Source organism: Tremella mesenterica, assembly GCF_000271645.1.
Source record: "Tremella mesenterica DSM 1558 unplaced genomic scaffold TREMEscaffold_15, whole genome shotgun sequence".
Classification (NCBI taxonomy): Eukaryota; Fungi; Basidiomycota; class Tremellomycetes; order Tremellales; family Tremellaceae; genus Tremella; species Tremella mesenterica.
The window spans coordinates 581,887-595,462 of NW_006711239.1; the positions used below are offsets into that span (position 1 = coordinate 581,887).

General features: G+C 46.9%; 4 protein-coding genes across 4 annotated transcripts; all 4 read left to right on the top strand.

The window, feature by feature from the left end:
- The first annotated feature begins 202 nt into the window (after window positions 1–202).
- On the top strand, window positions 203–2,576 carry TREMEDRAFT_41020 (uncharacterized protein). Its single transcript, XM_007007666.1, has 8 exons — window positions 203–377; window positions 459–487; window positions 535–891; window positions 1,008–1,072; window positions 1,327–1,656; window positions 1,716–1,955; window positions 2,008–2,175; window positions 2,236–2,576. The coding sequence occupies exons 1-8, from the start codon at window positions 208–210 to the stop codon at window positions 2,362–2,364; spliced, it is 1,488 nt and encodes a 495-aa protein (XP_007007728.1). The 5' UTR covers window positions 203–207; the 3' UTR covers window positions 2,365–2,576.
- A 2,741-nt stretch (window positions 2,577–5,317) lies between these two features.
- TREMEDRAFT_70249 (uncharacterized protein) lies at window positions 5,318–6,420 on the top strand (the record flags this gene model as incomplete). The annotated part of the gene is made up of 2 exons (XM_007007806.1): window positions 5,318–6,307; window positions 6,337–6,420. The coding sequence occupies 2 exons, from the start codon at window positions 5,318–5,320 to the stop codon at window positions 6,418–6,420; spliced, it is 1,074 nt and encodes a 357-aa protein (XP_007007868.1).
- Window positions 6,421–6,970: 550 nt separating this feature from the next.
- On the top strand, window positions 6,971–9,531 carry TREMEDRAFT_35090 (uncharacterized protein; the record flags this gene model as incomplete). Its single annotated transcript, XM_007007631.1, has 4 exons — window positions 6,971–7,054; window positions 7,393–7,498; window positions 8,825–9,003; window positions 9,295–9,531. Coding segments are annotated over 4 exons (606 nt in total), but the record flags the coding sequence as incomplete, so codon positions are not given.
- Window positions 9,532–11,481: 1,950 nt separating this feature from the next.
- TREMEDRAFT_65697 (uncharacterized protein) lies at window positions 11,482–13,225 on the top strand (the record flags this gene model as incomplete). Its single annotated transcript, XM_007007774.1, has 2 exons — window positions 11,482–11,899; window positions 12,138–13,225. 2 exons carry the CDS (start codon window positions 11,482–11,484, stop codon window positions 13,223–13,225), a joined length of 1,506 nt encoding a protein of 501 aa, XP_007007836.1.
- Window positions 13,226–13,576: the final 351 nt, after the last annotated feature.

Consider the following 13,576-nt stretch of genomic DNA (forward strand, 5'->3'; position numbering starts at 1 on the left):
GGCAACCATCGTCCCATCTCCCATCCCTCTCTTCCTCCACCCCTACCTATATACATGTATATATATATATATATATACTCATACACCTCCCATCTCCTCCTATCTCTTTTCATTTATCCATCTCGTCCACCTGCCACCTGCCTGCACCCCACCCACCCCCCGCTTCGGAACCTCTCGTCCACTCAAACCACCCCCACCCCCCCCACCATGTCATTCCATATCCCTCCCCGTCCTTTCAACGTCGGGATACTCGCCATGGACATGTATTTCCCCAAGCGATGTATCTCTGAAGGTGCTTTGGAAGATTTCGATGGCGTTTCTAAAGGCAAATACACCATCGGTCTGGGACAAAAGTTTATGGCTTTCACCGATGACAAGTGGGTCAACTCTACGCTCATTCTTTTTACCCCCCCTCCTTACTCTCTTTTACTCACTCCTGGCCAATGCTGACGCTTCAGAGAAGACGTCAACTCTATCGCTCTCACAGGTGAGCCATCTCTACCTCATCTCACACGTACCGACCCTAACCACCAGTCGTCTCATCCCTTCTCGAGAAATACAACATAGACCCTCTCTCCATAGGCCGTCTAGACGTAGGTACCGAAACTCTCATCGATAAATCCAAAGCCACCAAAACGGTCATCATGGAACTCTTCGCCAAACATGGCAATCACGATATCGAAGGGATAGATAACAAGAACGCTTGTTATGGTAGTACCGCGGCTTTGTTCAACTGCGTCAATTGGATACAATCGGAAAGTTGGGACGGTAGAAACGCCATCGTCATGTGTGGTGATATTGCCATTTATAAAGAAGGTGGAGCTAGACCTGTAGGTGGGATGGGAGCTTGTGCCATGTTGATTGGACCTGATGCTCCTTTGGTCTTGGAGCGTGAGTTTACTCCTATTCGCTCGTCGTTGTACTGTGATCCCATCGCACCTTGTATCATGTTTCGATAAGCTTGTCCCCCCGTCCAATCTCCACTTAGTATCCAAACTAACTTTTAGCCGTCCATGGGACATACATCGCTCACACGTATGATTTTTACAAACCCGATTTGTCTGCGGAATATGTATGTGGCCGTTCATTCTTTCTCTCAACCTCCTTTGACTCACTCTTACTTCAACACACATCACCCTTGTCATCTCATTACACCCACCTGCATGAGATGTATGCCTCCTTCTAGACCTCACTTGTCCTGCCTCTCTTTCTCATTCCCCTTCCTACCATTCATCCCTGCAACGTAACGCACCGCACATTCCACCTTCCTTTCCAATAACCCACACCCTATAAAGGGAATAAGAATTGAGCTTGGTCTGACCCCAGCCAACTGTCGATGGCCCTTGGACCATAGCAGCTTATCTCGGCGCTCTCGACGCCGCATACAACACTTATCTCGACAAAGCTGCCAAATCCCGTGCTCGCGCTGCCAAACAAATATCTTTGTCATCCGTCTCTGCCGCTCTTTCCGACGCTGCGGAACATGCCGTTGACGCTATCGCCAAACTGGCCAATGGGGGTTCTCAAATCAACGGGAATGGAGTCAATGGGCATGGGTCAGAGGGACAAGAAGGCATAAACAAGTTTGATTATGTGTGTTTGCATAGTCCGTATGGAAAGTTGGTCCAGAAAGGTCACGCTAGGATGTTTTATAATGTGCGTGGGGGTCTCTTTGACGGTCTCTTGTATACCTTTTCCCATGAATTGACCCCCAGGACTACCTTCGAAACCCCTCTTCCCCGCACTTCTCCTCGGTACTCCCTGCTATAAAATCTCTAGAAAAGACCAAGACGTACACCGACAAGACTGTGGAAAAGACGTTTTTGACTTTGGCCAACGATCATTACAAGTCGGCCGTGACACCGGGATCGGATTGCGTGGCGAGGTGTGGGAACATGTACACGGCGAGTTTGTACGGTGCGTTGGCCAGTGTGTTGAGTAATGGTGATTTGGCTGTGAGTTTGAGTTTTCCGAGTGACCTGCGATGTATCAATACCTGACATTCAGCTCGGCCAACGTATCGCCATGTACGCATTCGGATCGGGTTGCGCAGCTTCTTTCTTCGTCATACGTGTCAATGGTTCCGTGCAGGACATCCGAGAGAAATTGAGACTGAAAGAGAGGTTGGCTTCCATGGAGGTCAGACCGTGTGAGGAATATGTGACGGCGTTGAAGGTGGGTTTCTATCTCGGCTCGTGCTTGTGGTTTGTCTTATGGTACACTATTGACACGCAGCTACGGGAGTCCAATCATAACGCGGTGAAATATACACCTCAAGGATCGTTGGACGATATATGGCCTGGGAGTTATTACCTCGAAGGGGTGGATGAGTTGTTCCGTCGGACTTATAAGAGGAAGGAGTAGGGTGGAGTTGTGTTACACGTCGCTTTGAGTTGATGGACGTCGACTTGAATTCCTGACATTGTCAGTCACCTATGCGATGATGCATCGTGGACCAACTCATCTGGGATGAGGTGTGAAAAAGGCGAGTGGGCAGGGGGGGACGTACAAGTATAGGGGGATGGATGTCTAGGTCAAGTGGGGGAAAGGGAAATGCATCTAGATACTTTTGTGTGACTATGTCCCCAATGACGCTCCCTCTGTCTTTCTAGCTGGCAGTCACCCACACGTAGTCGTTAGCAAGACAAAGTAAGATAGAGGTAGATGTCAAGTGAGACGGTAGCATAGCTGTACGTCGAGTCGGTCGGAAATGCCGGGCCGGGCTACAACAACTTGTTCTCTTTCCCCTCTATCACTCACCCTTCATCTACACCCAACCACGTCGAGTGGATTAGTATAGCGATCTAGCTTGTAGACCCATCGCACGTGTTCATCCAATACCAACTTGTTGTTGATCAGACCGAGTAACTTTTGTTATAGGTTTAGGTTTATATTGAATCGAAACACGTTCGTTCCATCCAAACATTCCTCACACTAATCATCTTTCTCTCTCTCTCTCTTGTGGTAAATCCCATAGTTATACTTGAATATACAGCAACAACCTTTTCACTCCCAACCATACATACACATTGTTAGTGAGAGAGAGACGAACATCCATCTTCATCTCCAGAGATCACACATCATTCCTCTCACGCCATTATCTCTCTCTCACTTCTCTCATCTATCCCATCATTTTGATCCACACTCTACGCCGTTATCTACCTCCCCTCTTATCTCCGAACTACTTGTATGTCGAACAAAGATCTGCGACGAGTTTCTAGGCATCGGGAAAGGAAAGATACAGTATAATCGGATCAAAAGAAAGAGGATTGTGAGATTGATCTTCAGACATTTTTTCATACGTCACGTCATCATTTCATCGCTACTACAATACTACTCTTTTCTTACGAATCTATCGCTCCTTTTATATCACTCTTACGGCGAATCTCTTCTTCTACTCGGATATCCAATACAGATTGGAACCAAGGATACATTTCGACCTGATTCGAGATTTCCAAGTGCGAAATTGGATTCCGGTTGGGATCGTGGACTGGGATTTGGGGTTTGAAAGTTTTAGAATCCGGTCTGGATCAGTTGGGTCAAAGAACGAAATAAGGGTAGGAAAGAGAAAGACGATATGACTCTCAAGAAGGTATGTCTCTCACTTTATTTCACCTCATGATCAGCTTGTATCTATCATCTCATACGTTTCTCTTCTTTCCCAATCCATCCCTTGGGCCCCTCGGCTTGAAAGATGTCTCAATGAGACTTGTAGGTCATACATACTCATACGTCACCAGTTCGTTCTCAACTCACAAACAGACCAGCTGAGACATCTCACATGAGCCATCCTCCGCCCATCAGGCAAAACTCGGACCTGTCTAGGTCTGAAAAGTGTATCACACATTCCATGCAACCTCGAACACCACCTAAACTCTCTACCTCTCAGGATGCGGCACTACCTCCGTCTACACCTCCTCTCGCAGCTCAAATCGACCATTCTATCCCTTCCAATATTACTTCCCTCAATGACGACATTTACGACTTTTGTAATCACCCCACCGATCTGTCAGAATCTTCCATCGATATGCTATCTCAAACGGTCACCGATAGTCAATCTACGTCGGGTTTGTTTTCCGAGATACGACCTTTACCAAAACCCACCCGACTCCATCGAACACGGTCCCGCAAGGAGAAAGATGCGGTTGGTCGAATAGATGACCGGATTGATAGTGGGAACGAAGATGTCTCACGTCAACAAGGAAGACCAACTTTGTCAGAACGTAAACTCACAATGAACAGGAGTAAATCTCGCAAGGGCAAGGAGAGAGAAAGAAAACCTAGTGATGACAGACTTCGACTTTTCAAAGACAAAACTTTGATGAGAGAAGACGGATCTGGTAAAGATGAAGTAGGAATAGCGACAATCTCTCTGCGTCAATCAGTGGTAGACCGTCTTGTTTCCGATGACCCTGATGATGATTCACATTCTCATCTCCCTACACCCTCCTCTGTGACTTTGAACAGACAGGGATCGTTTACCCAACGACCACCTTCCACTCGTTCAGATTTATCCTTTCCTCTCCCTCTTTCCACCTCGACCACTCAGCCATCTGTTATCACGACATCTATCTCCCGTCATGGTGCACCTGCATCTTCTACCTACACATCACAACCGACTGATCCACAATCTACGTACGCTCCCTCTGCAAGCATTCGTACGAAACATCCCCCTCCGAACCTGACATCGTCCTCTGGAAAGTCCCGAAAACACCGGGCGAATAGTATTCACCTCCCTTCACACCCCCCTGCCGCACCACAATCATTTTTCCTTCCTCATTTCTCCACCGATCAAGCGTATTCTCTCCCTCCGAGACCATTCCAACTGGACCTCGGTCTCGGAGAAGACTTCGATGCCTCTTTTGGAGAAGCGCTTCGGCGTGGGATAAGCGGTGAAGAAATCTCTCTCCCTCGAGAAGCACTTCGAGTGTTGAATGAAGCCAAGGAGAGTTTAGCCGAAGGAGAAGGCAAGAAGGCTGGTAGAAAAGGGAGTATAGGATTGGGTCTGTTCAAGGAATCCAGACAGGTTCGTGAACTTCAGAAAGAAGATACGATTCTCGAAGAAAAGTCAGAGCATCAAAGTCCAAAAGTCGGTTCGAGGTCAAGATCGATCACATCGACATCGAATAAGACGATAATTCCAAGTATGATGAAACGTAAAAGCACCTTGTCGACAAGGTCAGATCTATTGGCTGATGACACTCATCACGGATCGCATTCTGAACAAGGGAAAAAACAGGAGGGTGAAGATGAGGAAAAGGAGATTATCGAAAATGCCGGTATACGTCCACCATATGCCAACTCTCTCTCAAAGGTCATGCCATCACTCGGTCACGTTCCAGAAGCCAGGCCACGACCGTCAAATGATCCCGACGTGAGAGCTAGCAAGACTCTCGCTTACATCCTTCGTCATGGAGCCCAGAAGGAACAACTTCATATTCGGTCTGATGGCTTCGTTCGACTCTGCGACGTTCTAGCCCGTCCCAAAATGCGCGAGATAGACCTCGACATGGTCCTCCGTATCGTCGCTGAAAATGCCAAACAGCGTTTTGAACTTTTGTGGGGATACGATCCTTCTCCTCCCATCAAGAAGAGACCAAAGCCACCCAAGAAGTCCAGACCCCCGCCAGGTATCTCGAAGATAATACCCGTTCGTGTCGACCATGAACGGCCTCTCGTTTCAACGAGTTTGGACGTCGGAAAAGGAGTAAACGCCAGTAATCGAGTAGACGCTTCAGAAGTGGACAATGTGGGAAAGGATCCACAAAAGACAAGAATCACCTCGGACATATCTGAGCCCACAGAATTACCTCTGATCCGACTTCCTCCTCCTCAGACCAAAGACAATACCGAAGGAAAAACCGAAGAGGATGACGGTCAGACAAAAGGTGAATGGTTCATCAGAGCTACCCAAGGTCATTCCATTCATCTGGAAACCACGGCACTTCTTACTCCTGTCATGGACGATGAGGAGGGAAGGAGGATAGTAGGAGAGATGGTACATGGTACAAAGTGGGAGTTATGGGAGGTGATCAAGGATCAAGGTCTTAAACGCATGTCTCGTCAACACATCCATCTAGCTCCAGCTTTGACAGATCATCGTATCACTCCCCGACCCAATTCAACGCTGCTCATCTATCTCGATCTCGGCGAAATCCTTGCGGCGGGCATACCAGTTTACGTCAGTTCGAACGGTGTCATACTTACACCTGGCAATGAGGACGGGGTGATCCGGAAAGAGATGTGGAGGAAAGCAGAGAGGGTGGAGAAGGAAGAGAGGGTCGTAGTGTGGGAGAACGGTAAAGAAGTGAACGGAGAATTGACAGATACAATCAGTTCTTCATTGTCGAGAGAACGTTCTCATTCTTTTCGACACTTACTTCATCGTCATGGATCAGTTGCAAAGGTTTCAACAACTAGATCAACATCATTAACTTCACCCGTAAAAGATTCCCATTCAGACGATAGGATCTCGCCGACTTCCCCAGTCAGACTTCGGCGTGAATCTTCACGGGGACATTCGTATGACTCTCCTACAAGGTCTCACTTCGGTGTCACTGGATTTCCTCTCAAAACACCCCCAATAGGAGGAGAATTTAAACCGACCAGTCCATCGACACACCTCGACTTGATCTCTCCTTCTCGTCATGAGATTGACACATTATCTCCTTTGGTACAGCTGCATCCGAATTCTCTCTCTCATCATGAGATTGACACATTATCTCCATCGGTACAGCTGCATCTGAATCCTCTCTCTCGCTATAAAACCCACACCGCAGTTCTCAAGGAGACGGGCCGAGTCGGGGTAGAAGAAGAGCAAGATGAAGTATTCATGTCTTCCGTTTTAGACGACGAAAGTTGGTCCACAACTGAAGAATCGGCAAGTGAATCTGAAATATCCGGGAACGAAAAGTTTGAAGACGAAGTAGAAAGGAAAGAAGGGAAAAGAGGGGAAGATGAAGGAGGTGGAATGACGGTACCTCTGAAACCATTTAGTCATGCGGTAGGAGGACACAGTGCTATTTACAAATTCACCAGAAGGGCGGTATGTAAGGTGAGTGATCTTGTTTTCATTCCTCAACTTCACGCTCCCTCCCCCGTGGTGTGTTTAGTCTTCAACGTGAAGTCTTCTTTGTCAACACCTCCCGAACCGTTTGTTTTCCTTTCGTCCTTGAGCTTTATCTCATCAGGCTCATCAACTTTGTCTGCGTGTCTCGTATCATACCTCTCCTCGTCCTTTTTTTTTGCTGTTGACATCCCTGTAGACGCTGCTGTGCTCTGCTCAATCGCTTGTGCGTTATCCACTACCCTGCCAAGCTCACAATCTGTGCATTCTCAAGTTTTATCGTCGATGAGGCAAAGGCTCTGCGAAGGATACCTTGCTGACCTCAGCCCCTGGTTTCCCGGGAAAATCTCTTCTACGAAGAAGTGGAACGTCTCGCCCCTGCCCTGCTTGCGTTCATCCCTCGATACCTTGGCGTCATGATGGTCAATTATCGTCGTTCTCGACTCCCATCTACCGCCGCTCCCACCGAAGGCACCGTCACCCCACTCCAGTCCTCTCATCAGGTCTCACCTACCACGTCCCACCCTCCTACTCCCAACAACCTGTCCTTCTCTCGACCACCGTTTCAAAAATCCGTGTCCGCACACAGTCATCACGATGAGATCCCCGAAGTGTCTTTAGACTGGAACCGACACGTCGTCCCCGATTGGTTATTCCGCAATCAACCCTTCCGTCGATTAGGTCCCAGACCGAGTGTGGTGAGTACCACGAGTGAGGATGAAACCCGTCATCGTAGCCGTGATAGAGGTGATGAAGAAGCACGGTCACCTGTATCGCTATTTCCACGTTCACAAAGTCCTTCTTCTTCAATTGATAAACTATCTTTATCGGCATCACAATCATGGATCTTATCCCATTGTCCATCGACGCCATCTCACCCGATGGGTGGACTTGCCATCCCTCGTCCCATTAGAGAAATCGATGAACCTGCCACTCCTGCCCCATCTCCTAGATCATTACATCATACAGTTTCTTCACCCGCTATCGGTAGACGTCTCCTTGCCAATCTAGATGAGAGTCATATACACAGTGGAGCATCTTCACCCCACGGATTTGGAGGTACGGGAAGTACAACAGTCAATACTAAGTTGAAAGATCACGTTTTTGGAGCTATTCTCAAAAGATTGAGAAGGAAAGGTGTCCATTCTCGAACATCAGCATCGACGTCTGATGCCGGTTCACAAAGAGATGGGGAAGAAGCGGATGATGAAGATGGTGAAACGAGTTCGGGTAGGTTGAAAGTTTGGTCAGAAGGTAATGTTAGAAGGACGAGGAGTGATGTGGCTTTGGGTGAATTGAGAGAAAGGGTGTCGGAAAGAGATGGGAGGTTTGGAGAGGATGAAGGTGAGATGTTTACCATGGATAGATTGGATGAAGGGGAAGAAAGTGATGAAGGATTTAGGTTTCCAAAAGAAGAGGTGAAAGGTTTACAACCTTCTCCTACTATCGTCCGAAGGTCTGTTGGAACATCTCAGCATTCAAGTCGAACAGATACCGACCAATCCATCAAACGACATGATTTCACGACTCCGGAAAACCGGTCAAATGTAGAAACGCATGATCCTTTCCCTCTTCCTCATACAATCAAATCACCGGATCAGACATCTGTCTCAAATCATCAGAAAGATGTCGATGACAATAGCGTTTTGAAAGCGAAGAACGATTCCAACGGTCAACATCTAACATCTTTGACGTACCCGTCAATCGGAGGAAATCAAAGTTTGAACACCCTAAATCCAGAGGATATCACCAGACAAGAATTATTCATCTTTATGGAAGATTTGACGGGAAGGTTGAAACATCCTTGTGTGTTGGATCTCAAGATGGGGACGAGACAATATGGATGTGATGCTACTCCTTTGAAGAAGAAAAGTCAGAGGAAGAAATGTGATTTGACCACTAGTAGGACTTTGGGAGTGAGGATGTGTGGGATGCAGGTGGGTCAACGTTTTCTCTTTCCCCGGCCTCCTTTCTTCCCCACCTTCTATTCTTCCAGCTTTCTCTCTTCACCACCTTCTCTTTTCCAAGCTTTCTCTCCCCTCGCACCACGATGGACGTCCAACTATCTCACGGATGGAAATGCTGTGGTGCCCATCTTACTTTCCCCCCTCATGTCCTCTCCAGCCCAATAGAACAGAGTGCAAACGACTGTCTCCCGACGTCTCCGGGTAGATGCCATGTTGCAGCAGTGAATGGATGGAACAGCTTGGGATTCCAGCTGACCTCAGGTATGGCACCCATCCACACAATCCTTCTCATCCAAAGACAAGTATCGCGGCCGTGAGCTAAAAACCGCCGACTTTGCCCGTGTACTCCGATACTTTTTACATGACGGCATCAAGCTTCTCATCGATCACATCCCCTTGCTAGTTCGAAAGTTACACCGACTGGCCTCCATCGTCCTCGGTCTCGACGGTTTTAGGTTTTACGGATGTTCTTTGTTGTTGATATACGATGGTGATGAAGATGCTCAAGATCATTTCCGACGTCATGCGAGATTACCGATTCATGATCCTCATTCTGTCGTGATATCAACTCGTCTTGCTCCACATCCTCATTCCGCATCGCATCTTTTATCGCACTCTCATTCACATTCCCATTCGCACTCTCAATCTCAATCCCACTCTCGTACTTCCCATCCTCCTTCACCCTCCTCACATCCTTCAAAATCACGTAGGAGTCGTTCGGCTGACGCACACCCTCACCCTCACTCCCATCGACGACCTAACGCTACCAACACTCAACGTCTCAGAGGAGAAGTCAACATCCGCGTCGTAGATTTCGCTCACACCACCACCGGGAAAGATTTCGTTCCCTTTCCTCCTGACCTTCGTCGGGCGGAAGCTTCTAATCCTGAAGGTCTTGGGAAAGGGTATGACACACCTACGGATCCAGTGACGGGATTGGCTATGGCTCGATTCCCGCCGAAACATCACACCACTCCTGACATGGGGTTCCTGTTTGGTCTTCGAAGCGTATGCGAGGTGTTGAGAGAAGTTTGGGAGATGGAGATGGAGCTAATCAGGTCGGAAGGTGGTGGTGATACGAGGGAATGGGGGGATGTGTATGGAGACGTTGGGGTAGAAGATGATGTGTTTGATAGAGCTTTTGAGGGGTTCGACATGGCTGGATTGTCAACTTGATACATGGCGTGGGATTCCTTGGGTCAAGATCCACTCGACGGCTGTTTCGTCCTGATGATGGCCTCATGACGGCTGTTCAAAGTGCGATACCCTACCTGGATTTGTGGTGGCTACAGAGTTTAGTACATTCATGGAGGTAGCGGGATTGGGCGGTTGGTAAGTTTCGAATGATTGACAAAAGACCATGATGGGTACATTGGGATTCGGAGTAACATATGTTGTGGGTGATACAGAGTACACTTTGGGCTGATCAATGTAGCAATAGAGATGCATCTCTTACCTGTCATCATGGATCTGAATCAAACAATCATCCTTGATATCCTTTCGCCTTTACGCTCATGTATGACTCAATACCGATGTCGATCCCTGTTTGATTCAACTGACAACCCTCCTCATCCTCCCCTGCCCTTCCATGAGATACCGATGCGACGTACTGTATTCCCCTTCCTCCCTGCATGAAAAGGACAACATGACATGACGCCCTCGATGAAGAAAGGGAAAAATGACAACTCCAACGCAACATATTCCCCCCAACTCCCTCCATTCAAAACTCCAACACACTCTGGCATCTATTGTTTGAAAAGGGGGAAGAAAGTGACTCCAACGTAATCTCTTTAACCCCATTCACCCTCCATAGAAAACGCTAGCACACTCTGACGTCTCCGGCGGAGATAGGGGTAGAAAGGATAGAGAGCGGTGTTACATGTCTCAAACAATATGAAAGGATGGTATTTGGTCCTTCCATTGCTTGGGGGTTTGAAGAGGTGAGGGATATATCAGAGACTTGACTTTGGTCGTTGTTTTTTTCTTTCCTTCGATCTTCATCTGCGTTTACATTCTGACAATCAGACAATTTACTCGTATCTTACTAGACTTTATCGTCTTTCAACTTACGAATCAATCTTCAAATACACAATTTGATACTTTGACCTCTTACTTGATTTCTCAAGTTTCGTACTCTAGCCCGTTTCCCGCCCACTCACGTCGTGATTTCAAGTCTCATACTCTGACCCACTAGCTACTTCCTTTTCAAGGATCAACCATCGGGTCTTGACTTTGGAGCTGAAGTACTGATCGATTAGAAGTACTCACTCGTTACTCTTTGTTATTCTGATCCAACGGTCCCTATTTTCTCGCCCCGTTACTTAGACTCCCACCGAACTCGAATCAACTGTTCTCATTCTACAACTGGGACACTTCAACCAACGTCAGCTCAGTCTCTTCCTTTTTTTTCAAGCAGCACGACCAAACAGGAAAGTGACCAAAGACAAAATGGCAATCTTCATGCGTCCCAACCATCCAGCTATTCACACTACTCATCTAGGTCTTTCACCTCATTTCTCCCCTTTATCACCCACATCCCCCTTATCCCCACTTTCCTTCTATCCTAATATTCTTTCTCCCTCCGGAGAGCTAAAGGGACTAGGTGGACTGGGTAATTTTGACGGACCGGGTCTAACCCCTGTCTCCCCCATTTCTCCCCTCTCGCCCATCTCCGGGGAGAATTCTCCAATCTCGGGGAAAGATTCCAAGAATAATTCGGTGAAGAATGTGGCATTGAAGAAAACGAATATCAAACCTACCGCTGTTTTGGAAGAACCGAAAGTTTCTTACGCCATGTTGAGGGCACATCACGCGACGGCTTGTAAGTATGTGATTGCAAAGTTGAGGTGGGAACAGACGCATAATGGTGAGTGGCTCGTTGTTTTTCCTCCCTGTCACTCAGTATCAACTCTCACACTCTCCTACATGGTATCATTCTTTTTCCAATCGTCCAACAACAATGCTGCCTCGATACGTTCACAACGATACTGTCTCGTAATGTTCACAATAAATGGTTGTGAGGCGTTCGATCGCCCTGGAAGAGGAAGGAAAATCGGGGGATTATCGTCATTCAGGAAAGAAGGAAATAACTGACCTAACCTCAGAATACATCCCAGGAGAAGACGCATGGCACAATCATAATCGTATGATTCACAAATTAGAAGAAGAATTACACAATTGTGAACAAGCAATGTCACTTGATATCTTCCCAAACGTTCATATACCCGTTTCTTTCCCAAAACTTCATGGACCACCAACCAAAGAAGAACATGAAAAGAAAATAGAAGAAGAAAAAGCTAAAATAAAAGAACGTGATGCTAAATTAGATGAACAATTCCCGTTCTTGAAAAAACTTTTCATAGGTCCACGAACTAAAGAACAAGCTAAGAAAGATAAATATCTACGTGAACAATTAGCTGAAGGTGATTTTGAAGATTTGAGCGCTTTGTTACCTAGTGAGAATTTGAAGTTGTTAGCTGAAATGGGTAATAAGAAACCTGTCAAAAGAAGCTTTGAAGGGTTAAGGATGGAGAGGGAAAGGAAGAACATTTTGGAAAATTTGAAGAAAGAAGGAATGGAAATTCCTCCTGAATTGATCAAAGAGGTAGAAAGGGATATTCAAAAAGCTAAATTGGCAGAGAAAGAAAAAGAGAAACTTGATAAATTGAAAGGTGTAAAACCTAAAGTATCAGATCAAGATAAAGAGAAGGAAAAAGATAAGGAGAAGGAAAAGGAGAAAGTCAAAGGAGAAGTAGTTGTTCCGAGAAGAATTTCAAAACAAATCGGACCAGTTACTAAAAGTCAAGCTGAGAACCCTGTGGAACAAATTCATGGTCCGAAGACAAAGGCGGAAGCTGCATTGGCTGTACAGAAAGAACAGAGACAGGTCATTCTGACTTGGTTGAAGAAACCATGGGGACAGTATGATCCCGAAGCGGCGGAATACATGGCTAAATTGGGAAACGTGGCTTTGAACAGGATGAAGGAAGGTGGAACGAGGAGAGAATCGGTGAACAAGTCTGTAGATGGGGATAAGGGGGACAAGATAGTCAAGGGGAAAGAGGAGAAAGATGTCAAGGTGGTCAAGGAGGTTGAGGAGAAGGTTAAGGATGGTAAGGAAGACAAGGTGGACAAGGGTAAAGAAGAGAAGAAAGTGGCGAGAGTGGAAGAGGAGAAAGAGGAAGAGGTTTAGGACGAGTGAGCGCCAAACCCATGGTTTCCACATTCAAAGGCCAGTGGGTTCATCCGCTTGTCGACAACGATAATGTCTTCACTCTGAATCGTGAGTCGTGACTTGAGCTGTGTAGAGATGTATAAATTCTGAAGTTTTATGTAAATGCATGTGTTCTACCCCGTTCCGACTAACATACTGATCTCACTGATCATACCTGACACCATCAAAATACACACGCGACCCACTCTCGTCGTCACGGCCACAGCTTCGACCCTCGACGACCATCAATCAGACGAAAGAAGCAAGAAGCCAATCGTGTCATCCCCCCTCAAGTATGACATTCACATGCATGCACCTTCTCACTCTACT

Excerpts from the sequence above, each read along its gene's own strand:
- TREMEDRAFT_41020 (XM_007007666.1), top strand. The coding sequence starts at position 208 with ATGTCATTCCATATCCCTCCCCGTCCTTTCAACGTCGGGATACTCGCC. Across the intron at positions 488-534 it reads CAACTCTATCGCTCTCACAG|TCGTCTCATCCCTTCTCGAG; the intron begins GTGAGCCATCTC and ends CCTAACCACCAG. Across the intron at positions 892-1,007 it reads TGCTCCTTTGGTCTTGGAGC|CCGTCCATGGGACATACATC; the intron begins GTGAGTTTACTC and ends ACTAACTTTTAG.